The following is a 14583-nucleotide window of genomic DNA, read 5'->3' on the forward strand; positions in this document are numbered from 1 at the left end:
CGGGGTGCGCGCCCGGCCCGGCCCAGCCCCCTCTCCGGGGTTTCCCCGGGCTCTCTCCTCGCTTTCTCTTTGTCTCTGCTGTTCTTTCTCGGGCTCCCGGGTTCCCACCCGCCCGTGCTCTCCCTCTTGGGCGTCCCGAGCGGGTTCTCTTTAACTTTCTTCTTTCCCGGGGTGAAAACTTTGCTCGGAGCTGGCGGCAGCTCGCGGACGTTATTGGCCGGCGCCCCGCCCGGCGGCCCCGCCCCCCGCCCCCGCGCTCCCCTCCGCCCCTCACTCCCAGCGCGAGTGGCGGCGGCGGCGGCTGCGGCGGAGCCTTCGGGGGCGAGCGCGCGTGTGTGTGAGTGCGCGCCGGCCAGCGTGAGTGTGTGCGCCCGGGGCGCGGGCAGGGCAGCACTCCGAGCGCGGCGGGAGCGGCGGGAGCCGGGCGGCCGCGTAGTCACTCGGGCGAGAGAGGCGGCGGCGGCGGCGGGGCCGGGGCCGGGGCTGGGGCAGCGGCGGCCGCGCCGGGCATGGAGCTGGCAAGCCCGCGCTGAGGCGGGACGCGCCTGCTAGCAGCGAGCGAGAGGCTCTCCGGCGACCGGCGCGCGGGCTCCCCGGCGGGGCCAGGCAAACTTTTCTTTCTCTTTTGCCCCCTCCAGAGGTAAAGTCCCCAACGCGGACTTTCCAGTGGGGACGCGATCAGGGGGCATCTGAGAGGGACCCCGGGCTGCGAGAGGAAGGGACGCGGGCCGTCCGGAGTCGGGGTCCCCCAGCTCTCCTGCGCCCGAAACTTGGGGTGCGAGGCGGGCTGGCTGCGGACGGTGAGATCGGCTCAGGCATGCCCCTCGGGCGGCGTGGAGGCGGCGGTGGCGGGGAAGCAGAGCGTTCTCCCGCCGGGCGGGGAAGAAGGGGCGCGAGCGGTGCGGGCTTGGAGGGCCCCGGCCTCGCCGCCCGCGGGACTTTGTGGGAGAGAGGCGGGCAGTCGGCTGCGGGGTGGGTGCCCAGGAAGCCGGGCGTTCGCCCGCATCCCCGCTCGCCACCCCGCCGAGAACTGGAGGGCGCGGGGCCGGCTGGCTGAGCGCAGCTCTCTTCTCTCCGCAGGCGCCTTCTGCGGCAGGCGGACCGATCCTCGGCGCGGCAGGGCCGGGGCAAGCTGGACGCAGCATGATGCGCGCAGTGTGGGAGGCGCTGGCGGCGCTGGCGGCGGTGTCGTGCCTGGTGGGCGCGGTGCGCGGCGGGCCCGGGCTCAGCATGTTCGCGGGCCAGGCGGCGCAGCCCGACCCCTGCTCGGACGAGAACGGCCACCCGCGCCGCTGCATCCCGGACTTTGTCAATGCGGCCTTCGGCAAGGACGTGCGCGTGTCCAGCACCTGCGGCCGGCCCCCGGCGCGCTACTGCGTGGTGAGCGAGCGCGGCGAGGAGCGGCTGCGCTCGTGCCACCTCTGCAACGCGTCCGACCCCAAGAAGGCGCACCCACCCGCCTTCCTCACCGACCTCAACAACCCGCACAACCTGACGTGCTGGCAGTCCGAGAACTACCTGCAGTTCCCGCACAACGTCACGCTCACACTGTCCCTCGGCAAGAAGTTCGAAGTGACCTACGTGAGCCTGCAGTTCTGCTCGCCGCGGCCCGAGTCCATGGCCATCTACAAGTCCATGGACTACGGGCGCACGTGGGTGCCCTTCCAGTTCTACTCCACGCAGTGCCGCAAGATGTACAACCGGCCGCACCGCGCGCCCATCACCAAGCAGAATGAGCAGGAGGCCGTGTGCACCGACTCGCACACCGACATGCGCCCGCTCTCGGGCGGCCTCATCGCCTTCAGCACGCTGGACGGGCGGCCCTCGGCGCACGACTTCGACAACTCGCCCGTGCTGCAGGACTGGGTCACGGCCACCGACATTCGCGTGGCCTTCAGCCGCCTGCACACGTTCGGCGATGAGAACGAGGACGACTCGGAGCTGGCGCGCGACTCGTACTTCTACGCGGTGTCCGACCTGCAGGTGGGCGGCCGGTGCAAGTGCAACGGCCACGCGGCCCGCTGCGTGCGCGACCGCGACGATAGCCTGGTGTGCGACTGCAGGCACAACACGGCCGGCCCGGAATGCGACCGCTGTAAGCCCTTCCACTACGACCGGCCCTGGCAGCGCGCCACGGCCCGCGAAGCCAACGAGTGCGTGGGTGAGTGGGGTGCGGCGGCGGAGCCGGCGGCGGGTGGGGGCGCGGGCGGGAGGTGCTGGGCCTCGCAGCGGCGGGTTCTTAGGAGCGCGGGTCGTGGGAACTGGGGGGAGGCGCATTCGCGGATGCCCGGGACCCGGGAGGGCTGAAAGCAGGTTCACTCGCTGGCGTGGCCCTCGTGGTGGACGCCCGAATTTGGGCCCAGTGCTCTCTGCGAAGCCAAGAAGCAGCAGGAGAAATGTTCCCGGGAGGGGGTTTGGCAGAACATTTGCAGACAGGTCTCCGCTGACCCTGGATCCAAACGCAAACATTCATTGCCTTCCCCCTCGTTGGGTTGGACGCTGTGATTCACCTCCACCCACCCCCCTTTCCCAAGGCTGCAGCTGGGCTCGCGGTTGGGGACCCCGGCCCTGTTCCCGGGAAGTTCCAACTCCACATCTACAAATCCCTTGGGAGATGGCAAAGAACTATTTGCGGTTTGGGGTCAGTTCGATGCCCGACGAGTATCATTCCTGCCCTCCATTTGTCTTCATGATTTGAAACTATTTTGTTGTCTCTCTTTTGAACAGCGTGTTTGTGTTAGCAAAAGAAGAGTGATGTGATTTCAATTAATTACTATCTACCGATTACCAAGGAGCGTTCAGTAATTATTTTGAATGAATTCAATTTTAGTCTAAAAAAGTATACCAGGTTTTTTTTTTGTTAGCTTCAGGCTTTGGTGAAATTAAACAGTTTTGAATTAACTAAGGGTCCAGCTTCTCACTGTTTAAATAGGGTTTCATTTCCTGAAAGAGAAATCTGACAAAACCGGGTAAATACTGCTGGGTCAGAAATGAGGCTTAAGAAGGATACGTTCTGCTTCTGAATTGGACAACTTCGCTGCTGCAGAAGCTCTCAGGAATCAGTTTCCCCCAGAAAAAAGAAAAAAAAAAGAAAAAGGAAGAAAGAAAAAAAGGAAAGAAAAAGGGTGAGGGGAGATAGCAAGACTACGCCTTACTTTTTTCAGTATGGGAAGCAAAGCTCCAAATCCCACATTTATTTCAGTGGAAATTGTTTAGTCTGTAAATGTCCCATTTGGTGTGCATCCTTTATGAACGTACAGATTTTTCCTCTCCCTCTCCCCATCTCAAACAGCCAGTGTGAGGCTCTTCCATTGCTTTGCCCTCTGAGGCACATTTCAAAGTTTGCTGGTCCCCACAAACACACGTTTTGAGATCTGGTTCTGATTAATTGTGTCATGTTGTTGTCGAATAGTTTGTGCCTCATGACTGTGGATGCAGAGTTTTGAGCAAGGGAATGGAAAACATGTCTTGGAGGGCCGGGTCGCCGCAGAGGCCCAGTCAGACGTCCTGGTCTGAAGACGCTGGGCCTCCCGCCTCCTGTTGCACGGGAGGCCTCCATTTTTACACTCGTGTTCTGCTCTTGCAGACCTAATTGTGTGTCCTCTTTCTTTTAAGGATCAGAACTAGTCTGAAGACACTTTTCAAGATTTCGCAGAGAGTGAGAGAGAGAGAGGAGAGTAGTTACACTCCGACTTAGTGGTCTTCTAGAATAAAATTCCTTTGATCTGCTCAATTCCCTCAGAAATGTTGGTTTTTCCCATCTCTTCTTTTCCCCCTCCTTCCTCTTTTCTTTTCTTCCCTTTGTGCGTAAAAGCCCTTTATTGACATTTAAAGGGATTCCCAGGGTTTTGCTATCAGTTTTAGTTTGTATGTGCATATGAAAGATAACTTTGTCTTGTCACCAGCAGGGTCTAATTGGACAAACGCAAGTGAATACATTTAGGCGAATAAGCTTGATGCGGTGGTGAAATTTCACTGGCTTGAAGATTTGTCTTAGCGTTGGTATTGTTCAGATTCACCATCCACCCCCAGGTCTTGCTGTCACTTTGGATGTGGACACGTAACCTGCGTTTGTTATCATGATGGTCATGCCCTTGAAATAATCTCTACAGTTTAGGATTTTGTCTCTTGACCAAAACACTAACTATGCACACAAATTGGATTGACCTTTTTTCTTTTTATTGGCTAAATTGAGCAATCAACATATTAACTAATGTAATTAGTAACCGTTTTTGTTCAAAAAGTTTAATTAGGCTTAATAAGTACATAATCTACATGACAAATGATTGGCTAACAATATTTTTCTGGGTTTTACTGAAGTTATTTTAAGTCCCAGCAGTTAAAGTATCTTTAAATCTTGCCAATTATTCAGTCATCTCATAAAAGCAAAGCCAATTGAACTATGTTAAAGTTATTTATAGTTTCCTTTTTGAATAGATGTTCTGATACCTTGTAGATGTAGCTAGGAACATCAGATTGAAGTTCCCATAAAGTCTTAATTGAAGTCTTAGTGATTTTTCCATCATTCTGTAAAAGAGAAAGACAGCAAGGACAATTTAGGGGTGATTTACAATGAAAGGTCGAGCATTTTATGAAAAGGCCCTGTAGTGGAGATATGCGAATGAATTAGTATTTGACAGGTGTTCTGAGATACTAAAGGGCACGGTGCTAGGAAAAAGCATTAATAAATCCTTCAAAAGTAACTTTGGACTATCAGAGGCTCAGATTTTCCTCCCAACATAATCTCTTCTTGTGAATTTCACACTGTGGACATACAAAGCCAAGCTACCCAGAGTATTTACAACTACGTCAAAGTCAAGAAGTATATATTTTTAAATTCCCGTAATCAGTCTTAATAACAGTGGGCCTATTACTGTGCTATTCGGTCTTTGCTTTTATAAAATAATGATACATGATTTATAATAAATTGAAATGGTAACCTTCCCTAGGTTAACCCTGCGCCCTCCCACCCCCCACAACGAAAACCCCCTAACATTTACTAATTTACCAATATTATCATTTGACTGAACAGTCCTTCAACCTAGGGCCATGGTCCTTATAGATGACTAAGAAATGCACATGTCTGTATGTTTTCTTTGGTCCAGTTTTCTTTTTGGTGTTGTTTCAAAGTCAAGCTCCCTATGGAATAAAATGTGAACTTTCGTAAAGCCCAGTTATATTTTAAATGCAATTTTGGATTTCTTCCGGAGGGGGGAAAGAAACAACCCTCAAAACAATATGGAAGACAAGACTATGTATAACGTTACAGCCTTGACAGCTCTCAGTGGAATAACTAAATACTGTCTTCCGCCCATATGTATCGGCAGTGTTCACATGCTTTTATACACATGTGCATTCACATTCATTGTGTAAAGAAGTACCCATGCATGGTGGGGGTGTGTGTACATTCAAGGCAAAATGCATGAAGAGTTTTAAACCACCTGGGTTGCTAGGCCCCTTTCCCCCCTCCCTGCCCTTCCCTTTTTTCAAAAGAGCATCTGAAGACCATATTGTGTTTCATAAATTATTGACATCAGTTTTAATCATTGTCCCCCTGACGTCGGAGCTGTGTTAGCATTTAGTGCCTGACGAAGCATGCTGTTTAATCTTACTGTGGAGTTGTCAGCATGAGCCTGTGCCTGGCTTGTGACAGGTCGAACTTATGAAAACTTGTTTTGCGACTCACTCTGTGGCGTTGCATTGCCCAGCTGTAACCCAAAACCCACGTAAAAGATGTCTCTGCAAGACAAGCACCGTGCTGGGTTGGCCTCTTATAGTCGTAGGTACCCGCAACATAATGCTCGTAATTGTTTAAACATAGCTTTGGGTTGGGGGTCGGGGGCATGTCCTCATGCTGTCAGTAGCTCTGGTGCTTCCGTCCACCCTCATTCATCCCTGGCAAGAGGGGGAGGTTATATTGGAGGTGTTGCTGTGAGAAATCCGATGCCCCACTAAAGATTCTTGCAAAAATCAGAAGGCTAAAATTATTTGCTGCTTAGTCCAGAGCCTGGCACATAGCTATAGATGAGTGAACGTTTTCAATAGTTATAGTAATTATTATGATTATTGTCATTATGATTAACCTTGGAGGACTTACTCTTTGCCAAGCACTCACATTAATTTAGACATTTAATCACTGTGACTATATTAATTATAGGGACTGTGATTGTATTTCTTTTAGAGATGAGGAAACCATGGCCTAGAGACCTTAGATGGTTTACCCAGAGTCACATAGCTACTGGATGGTGGAGCTGGGACTCCAGCCTGACGTTTGTGCTTTGTTTTGTTGCATCCACTGTGCTGCTTTGCCATAGAATGAATGGATGGGTGGATGGAAGAATGGATGAATGAATGAATGGCAGCGATACATCCATGTGTAGGAGAAGAGCTGGCACACCTATTACTTCTTGCTAGAGCTGGGCATGGTTCCCTAGTTGTGTTGCATTATCTATTTTACATCACATTATATTTATTACATTTTGTTATATTATATTCATACATACTTAACATGAAGTTGTATATAAGAAGTTTTCTTTTAGCCATCAGGCTTGCTGGGAGCTGGGAGCTGGGAGCTGGGACTATGAAATAAGAGGGTTTAGATACTTTCCTGGGGGTTCTTGACATCCACAGGTGTTGCTGATGGCCTAGTCTTTCTTGATTTCAGGGCCTGTGATCTCCCTCAAAGGTGGTGAAGCTGGCCAGCCTGGCCAACATGGTGAAACCCGGTCTCTACTAAAAATACAAAAAATTAGCTGGGCATAGTGGCGGGTGCCTGTAATCCTAGCTACTAGGGAGGCTGAGGCAGGAGAATCGCTTGAACCTAGGGGACGGAGGTTGCAGTGAGCTGAGATCGCGCCACTGCACTCCAGCCCTGGTGAGACTCTGTCTGCAAAAAAAAAAAAAAAAAAAAAAAAAAGGCCTTCTCTTTTCACCCTAGTGTTCACCATCCCTTTGCTTCACCAGAATGTATTGAAAAAATCCAGGAAGTGGCTAAAAGTATTGTTGCCAAAGAGAGGAGGTGGATGGGGGATGGTGTGTCCCGGCCACTGGTGTGGTGCTGCTAGGTACAGTTGACATGAGTCAGTGGCACAGGGCTGTCGTGAGTGAGGTTCTCTGCTGGGGTCCTCATTAGCACCTGGTGACCGGGGACCTCCAGGCAAGGCGGCCGCTCCCTGGTCCACCCAGAGCGGGGAGACAGGTTTGTCAGGGAGAGCTTCTGGGGTGGGTCTGCGTGTTTCCAGGCTCTGCTGCGCTCTCTGTTAGCCCTGCGCAGTCTTCTCTCTGACCTCCTCCTCCCGTAGAAAAATGAGATCCTCGGAAAAGTATTTGAGACTTTATGTCCAGAGTAAATATTGGAAAGGCAGTGGGTTGAAATTCAGATGTTCCCGGGAAGGAATCCCCTCATTTTCTGCTCACAGCTGCTATCGATATTTCCTTCTTGAGATGAGTTGTGCTTTTCATTAAGTAAATTTTTTGTCTTGGGATTAAACCAACATTGTATTCTTAATAGACTTTTATGTTTACACTTCAAAAGTCCACTGGATTGTTGCTCGTGTTATCTTGATGGCTTCTACCGTGTCTGCGATGCACACCGCCTTTACCAAAATAAATGACTCTCTGGGGAACTGGATTATAAAACAGCCTTATCTACGGATGCACAAATACGGATATTTTGTGAGCCAGGATTTTTTTTTTCATCCTTTCAGAAGTGTTAATCATACCTTGGGTTTCTGCAGTGCCTTTCATTATAGGGAGACGGGAGGTCTCGGAGGGCTTTTGAAATGCTCAGGACTTAAGCCTGATACTTGTAGAGCAGCCCACAGCATTTTGCCTGTCGTCTGGAATCCCTTGTGGTCTCTGCAGGCTCAGAAGGCATGGTGTTGGTCTGGGTGGCCTGGGAGCTGCGGAGTTTAAAATGTCCGTCGAAGGTGGTTGTGGGGTTGCGTCCTGAAGACAGACCACAAACTCCTACTGAGTGCCAGGCATTGTCCTAGGTGCTTTATCTGTGCTTTGTTTCAATTAATCAGATTGCCACAAGGAACGGAAGCTTTTCAAAAACAGATGTCCTGGCCACCAAAGGGCAGCTTTTACACAAACGGGACTAAGTGTGGATAAGTCTGCAGGGCACATCTTGGCTTATTCTGTGACACTGTTGCATACAGAGAGAGCAGGGGGTATCGGGAGCGTTTGTTTGGAAGCCTGATCACATAAAAGCCGTGTCCTATTATAGCCAACTCGGAGGGACGGTTGTTCTGAATAGTGCTTGAAAGAAAGTGAGCTGCCTGGGCCAGTCCTCTGGACACGGACGTTCACCTCAAAGCTATCTGCTCTCATGAGGTTTGACTTGCGTAGCACAACTTAGTGAGTTCAGTATTGCATTCTTGCCTCCTTACTCCAAAAATGGATCCCTGTTGTAAAGTAAGAAGTAGATTTTAATTTGCCTTTTAAAAGTTACATCATTGGTTGGGCACGGTGGCTCACGCCTGTAATCCCACACTTTGGGAGGCCGAGATGGGCAGATCGTGAGATCAGAAGATGGAGACCATCCTGGCCAACATGGTGAAATCCCGTATCTACTAAAAATACAAAAATTAGCTGGGTGTGGTGGCGCGTGCCTGTAATCCCAGCTACTCGGGGAGGCTGAGTCAGGAGAATCGCTCGAACCAGGGACTCGGAGGTTGCGATGAGCTGAGATTGCCCCACTGCACTCTAGCCTGGCAACAGAGCGAGATTCCATCTCAAAAAAAAAAAAAAAAAAAAAAAAAGTTAACACAATTTATGTGAATTTCCCCCCACGTCAAAAGGCAGAGACCCATTCCAATTGTCAGTCTTTGCCTATAGAGATATGGCTCCCTCTTCATCCCCAGCTCCTGGGAGGCCTTGGCTACGTGTGTATTCAGCCTCAAATACATTATTTTGTGCCAGTTCTCCCCTCTGATGGAGAGAAGGGACTGTGGCCATGTGATTGATGAGAGGCAGAATGTCTCCCATCAGACCCGTTTCTTTTTCTCCCAGAGCTTAAGTTCCTGCCCCAAGCCTCTTCCACAATGGACAGTTCTATCAGAGGCAGCTGCTGGCACTCAGAGCACGAAGGAAGATACCCTCCAAGGGGGAAAAGGGTACCTATGGTTTAGGAGTACTGCCAAGCAATAGAAAGCTGTGCTCCATCCTTGCCTGTGTCTGGGCCACCCCCAGCAATCCCCCGTCCTTCTGTCATTGGGATTAGTGTACTAACTACAGTTAGGGTGAAATGAATTCACACTGCAGTGCACTGGTGCATGTGAAGAAGACCTAGAGGAAAGATGATTCTGTGGTTGGGTGCAGTAGCTCACACCTGTAAACCCAGCACTTTGGGAGGCCGAGGCAGGTGGATCATGAGATCAGGAGTTCGAGACCAGCCTGACCAACATGGTGAAACCACTTCTCTACTAAAAATACAAAAATTAGTCAGGCGTGGTGGTGTGTGCCTGTAATCCCAGCTACTTGGGAGGCTGAGGCAGGAGAATTGCTTGAACCCGAGAGGCAGAGGTTGCAGTGAGCCGAGATCGCACCACTGCACTCCAGCCTGGGTGACAGAGCAAGACTCAGAAAAAAAAGAAAAGAAAAAAAAAGAAGAAAGATGGTTCTGTAACCATAGTAGACCTCTGGGTTATTTAAAGGGTTCAAGTAGATTTGTTGGGTGAGAACTTTAAAAGCAGAAAGTAACACTCCAGTTCACTTCCCAACTCAGCTAGTGCCTTGATGAGGAAGGTGCCAGAAGTCTGTCTCCCTGGAGGATTCAGGACTGGTCCATATGAGGTCTCAGCTCTCTGTGCACATGGTCATATTTTAGTTGGGGGCCCATCCGTGCCCCCTCCTGGCTGGTGCTATTGCTAGATTTTCTAGATTTTTCCCGTGTCTTTTTCTGCCTAAAGATAAGAGAGATTATTGGTTGTCGTGTCCAATTTTCACACATTCCAGAGACTCCACACTTAAGTAAGACAATCTGGAGGACTACAGGGACCTGTAAAGGGGCTGGCTTTAAATAACTGAGTCCTATATAAGGAAATGAGATAGATCTCTGAGTTTCCTGAGGGCCTGTATGCTGTGCTGCATTCCATATTTGAAGTCCCCAAGTGAGGGACACTTCCTGCCTGCTTGATTGCCATTGTCAGGGCTTCTGATTTCGTCTGTTTCTGCTTGGGGTGGCCGTGGTGACTACCCAGCAAATAAATGCACCACCACTCCCGCATTCTAAAACCAGGGCAGACGTTGGCAATCAATTGCAGCATACTTTCCTCCGAAGTCCAGAAATGATCTTATAATATTAGACTCCTCAATATAACTAACTCCTTAGGCAGAATTAGCCCATGAACTGAAAGCTATTTGCCAGCCATTTTTGGTCCCCTTCTGAAGACCTTCCCCTTTCCCTTCTCCAACCTGCAGAGAGAGAAGTGCTTTGTATACATGGACATTTCTGGAGCGTTTACTGTTCAGGTGGCTCTGTTTGGTCTTGGCATGTAAGGAAATGTAAAGTAGACCAGGTGCGGTGGCTCACATCTGTAATCCTAGCACTTTGGGAGGTTGAAGCAGGCAGATCATTGGAGGTTGGGAGTTCGAGACCAGCCTGGCCAACGTGGTGAAACCCCATCTCTACTAAAAATACAAAAACAAAAACAAAACTAGCCTGGCGTGGTGGCCCACACCTGTAATCCTAGCTACTCAGAGGCTGAGGCAGGAGAATCTCTTGAACCCGGGAGGCTGAGATTGCAGTGAGTCGAGATCATGCCACTGCACTCCAGCCTGGGCGATACAGTGTCTCAAAAACAAAAAAAAAAAAAAAAAAAGAAAAGAAATGTGAAGGAGATGCCCTTCCTGCAGGTGAAATATGTTTCCATCGAGGAGGCTGTGCACGTGAGAAGGTGCAGATGTGTCCACTTGCGCTAACCCTGAACGCGGGCGGGTGCCCCGAGTGAGGCATTTTGCTGAGTGTCTGGGGCGCAGGGAGGGGCCGAGGGTCTTGAGAGGAAGCGCATTTTGGATTTGGCTCCTGTACCGTGGAAGGATTGGATTTTAGTCCACATCACATTTTCCTTCTGCATTTGTTCTGTTGTAGTGTTTTTGTTTTCTCCCATGCCAAGAATTGGAGAGACCATGGTTCCCTGAAAAGAGGGGTGCCCCCCGGAATGTCCGCCCTGACGTTTCTGGGAAGGTCCTCCAGAACTGCCTTGGATTTTGAAACAAAAGCTTATCACTACCCCTACACTCAAAAGAAATTATGCCCCAACCTGGGCCAGGACCCTGGTGCCTGAGGCTTCCTGGGGCTTCTCACACCTGAAGGTCGTTCCTTCCACTCAGAACCACGTCTGTGTGGTATTGAGGGACAAGGACTCATCTCCGTCACAAACCACTGCCCTCAGTGCTCTGCTTACGTTTGGGCTGGTGCGGAAAGTGCCGAACAAGAGTAGTTCCAATCCCAGCATGAAAAAGAAAACACATTGTGTTTACAGATACAGAATTTGGCATCTGAAACATGAAAGTACCTTTGGATTGGGCGGCCCCAGCGCAGAGCTGTTGGACACGGCCGTCCCCCCTGCCCTCAGCCCTTTGGCCAGCTTGTTTTCCTCTTCCCGAAGCCAGACCTCAGAGGTGGGCAGGTCGATCTCAGCCAACTCTTTATTCCCACACCCAGCCCTGTCTCACTCTATAGTTCAGAACCGGGAGAGAATTCACGGTGAGAAAGTGCTTGGCCTTCTGAGCTGCCATGAGGAAGGAAATTGCTTCTCGCTCCAATCCACAGAAATCAATCCTTCTTTTTTTTTTCTTTTTTTGTCAGAATCTCACTCTATCATCAAGGCTGGAGGGCAGTGGCACCGTGTCAGCTCACTGCAACCTCCGTCTCCTGGGTTCGAGTGATTCTTCTGCCTCAGCCTCCTGAGTAGCTGGGATTACAGGTGCCCACCATCACACCTGGCTAGTTTTTTTTTTTTTTTTTAGTAGAGACGGGTTTCACCATGTTACCCAGGCTGGTCTCGAACTCCTGACCTTAGGTGATCCACCTCAGCCTCCCAAAGTGCTGGGATTATAGGCATGAGCCACTGCACCCGGCCCAATCCTTCTTAAACCATGTTTTTGGGCAGACTTGCATCCTGGTACCCGGAAATGCTAGAGAAGAATGGGGCTGAGCAGTCCTATTTCTTACCTCAGTTTATTGTTTGAGCGAGGGGTAGAGAGTGTTTTTTTGTTTGTTTGTTTTAATTGAAGATGTCTGCGGAAGAAATGAGCCACGTGTAAGTGAAAGTCAAGTTGCGATTTTCCTGATCTGTAGAAAGTACTTAGTTCTGGCCAGGCACCGTAGCTCACACCAGTAATCCCAGCACTTTGGGAGGCTGAGGCAGGAGGATTGCTTGAGCCTGGGAGTTTGAGATCAGACTGGGCAGCATAGTGAGACTCCCGTCTCTACAAAAATAAAAAAAGAAAATACTTAGTTGGCCGGGCATGGTGGTTCACTCCTGTAATCCCAGCACTTTGGGAGGCTGAGGCAGGCGGATCATCTGAGGTTGGGAGTTTGAGACCAGCCTGACCAATGGAGAAACCCCGTCTCTACTAAAAATACAAAATTAGCCGGGCGTGGTGGCACATGCCTGTAATCCCAGCTACTTGGGAGGCTGAGGCAGGAGAATTACTTGAATCCAGGAGGCAGAGATTGCAGTGAGCAGAGATCGCACCATTGCACTCCAGCCTGGGCAACAAGCGTGAAACTCTGGCTCAAAAAAGAAAAGAAAGTATTTAGTTACTTAGTTTTAAGTCAAGATCAGAGAGCACAACATTCTATCTACTAAAGTGTGAAATACTAAGATACATGTATTAGGGCAATGGTGAGAGAACTTCAGACTGGCTGGGTTTAAATTCCAGTTCTACCAGGAGTGTGGATTTGGGTAAGTTACTTAAGCTGTCTATGCCTTTGATGCCTTGGTGTCCTGGGGCTCACCTCAAGACCACCTTGATAGATTGGGTAGGGTGGGGATTGTGAGGAGCCCGGTGTTCTGCCTTGAAAGAGGGCTCAGAGGAGGGTTACAGGAAGGAGACCCAGAGGTAGGGTTCTGATCCTACACCTTGGGATTTTATCAGCACACATTTCGATAGCCTTTATCGAAGTGAGATAGCCTTTATTAGTGAGATTTATGCACGATTCTAAGCTGTTTATACGTATTACCTCATTTAATCCTCATGATAGCTCTATCAGGGCTTGTTATTCTTTTTTCTTTTTTTTTTTTTTTTTTTTTGAGACGGAGTCTCGCTCTGTCGCCTAGGCTGGAGTGCTGTGGCCGGATCTCAGCTCACTACAACCTCCGCCTCCCACGTTCAAGAGATTCTCCTGCCTCAGCCTCCCGAGTAGCTGAGATTACAGGCGTGCACCACCATGCCCAGCTGATTTTTGTATTTTTAGTAGAGACGGGGTTTCGCCATGTTGGCCAGGCTGGTCTCGAACTCCTGACCTCAGGTGATCCGCCCGCCTCGGCCTCCCAAAGTGCTGGGATTACAGGCGTGAGCCACCGGCGCCTGGCCTTGTTATTCTTAAGTAAACTTCTTTATTGTAGTGTAACACATGTAAAGAAAATCCCATGAATTATGTGTCCAGTGCAAAGACTATTCATGATATATACACACTTGCATAACCAGCACCCCCATCAAGAGCATACCAGCAACCCAGAAGCTGACCTGTGCTTCCATCCAGTTACCACGCCCCCTGCCCACCATACATGGATTTTGATTATTTTTGAACTTGGTATAAATGGAATCATATTCCGGCTTCTTTTGCTCCATGTTACATTTGTGGTCTTCATCCATGTGTAGTAGTAGTTTCTTAGCTTCCATTGCTGGCCTGTATTGTGTGATATAAATGTATCACAGGGCATTTCTCCACTGCACTTATGGCAGGCATTTGGGCTGTTCCCAGGTTTTGGCTATTAACAGTAGCACTGCTGTGACCATACTTGTCCATGTCTTTTGATGCACATCTGAATGCACTTCTACTGGGTGTGTGTCAAGAAGGGGAATTGCTGGGTCCTAGGGTTTGGGCATCTATTCAGTTTCACTTTTATTTTTTAAATTTTTATTTATTTATTATTTATTTATTTATTTATTTATTTATTTATTTATTTATTTTGAGACGGAGTCTTGCTCTGTCGTCCAGGCTGGAGTGCAGTGGTGCGATCTTGGCTCACTGCAAGCTCCACCTCCTGGGTTCACACCATTCTCCTGCCTCAGCCTCCCGAGTAGCTGGGATTACAGGCGCCCGCCACCACACCCGGCTAATTTTTGTTTTTTGTATTTTTAGTAGAGACGGGATTTCACCATCTTAGCCAGGATGGTCTCGATCTCCTGACCTTGTGATCCACCCGCTTCGGCCTCCCAAAGTGCTGAGATTACAGGGCTGAGCCACCGTGCCTGGCCCACTTTTATTTATAACATTTTTTGAGACAAGGTCTCTGTCACCCAGCCTCTTGTCATCCAGCTTCCTGAGCTCAGGCGATCCTCCTGCTTCAGCCTCCTGGGTAGTTGGGATCACAGGTGCACATCACCACACTTGGCTATTTTTAA

General features: G+C 50.0%; 1 protein-coding gene across 1 annotated transcript in view; it reads left to right on the forward strand.

Annotated features, from left to right (window-relative positions):
- The first annotated feature begins 319 nt into the window (after positions 1-319).
- NTN1 (netrin 1) overlaps positions 320-14583 on the forward strand; it is a 228318-nt gene continuing 214054 nt past the window's right edge. The window contains exons 1-2 of the mRNA XM_025362550.1: positions 320-357; positions 1081-2161. Of these exons, the coding sequence (XP_025218335.1) occupies positions 1144-2161 (1018 nt within the window). The 5' untranslated portion in view covers positions 320-357; positions 1081-1143. The remainder of the gene's footprint in view (positions 358-1080; positions 2162-14583) is intronic.

Source organism: Theropithecus gelada, chromosome 16 (genome assembly GCF_003255815.1).
Source record: "Theropithecus gelada isolate Dixy chromosome 16, Tgel_1.0, whole genome shotgun sequence".
NCBI classification, from domain to species: domain Eukaryota; kingdom Metazoa; phylum Chordata; class Mammalia; order Primates; family Cercopithecidae; genus Theropithecus; species Theropithecus gelada.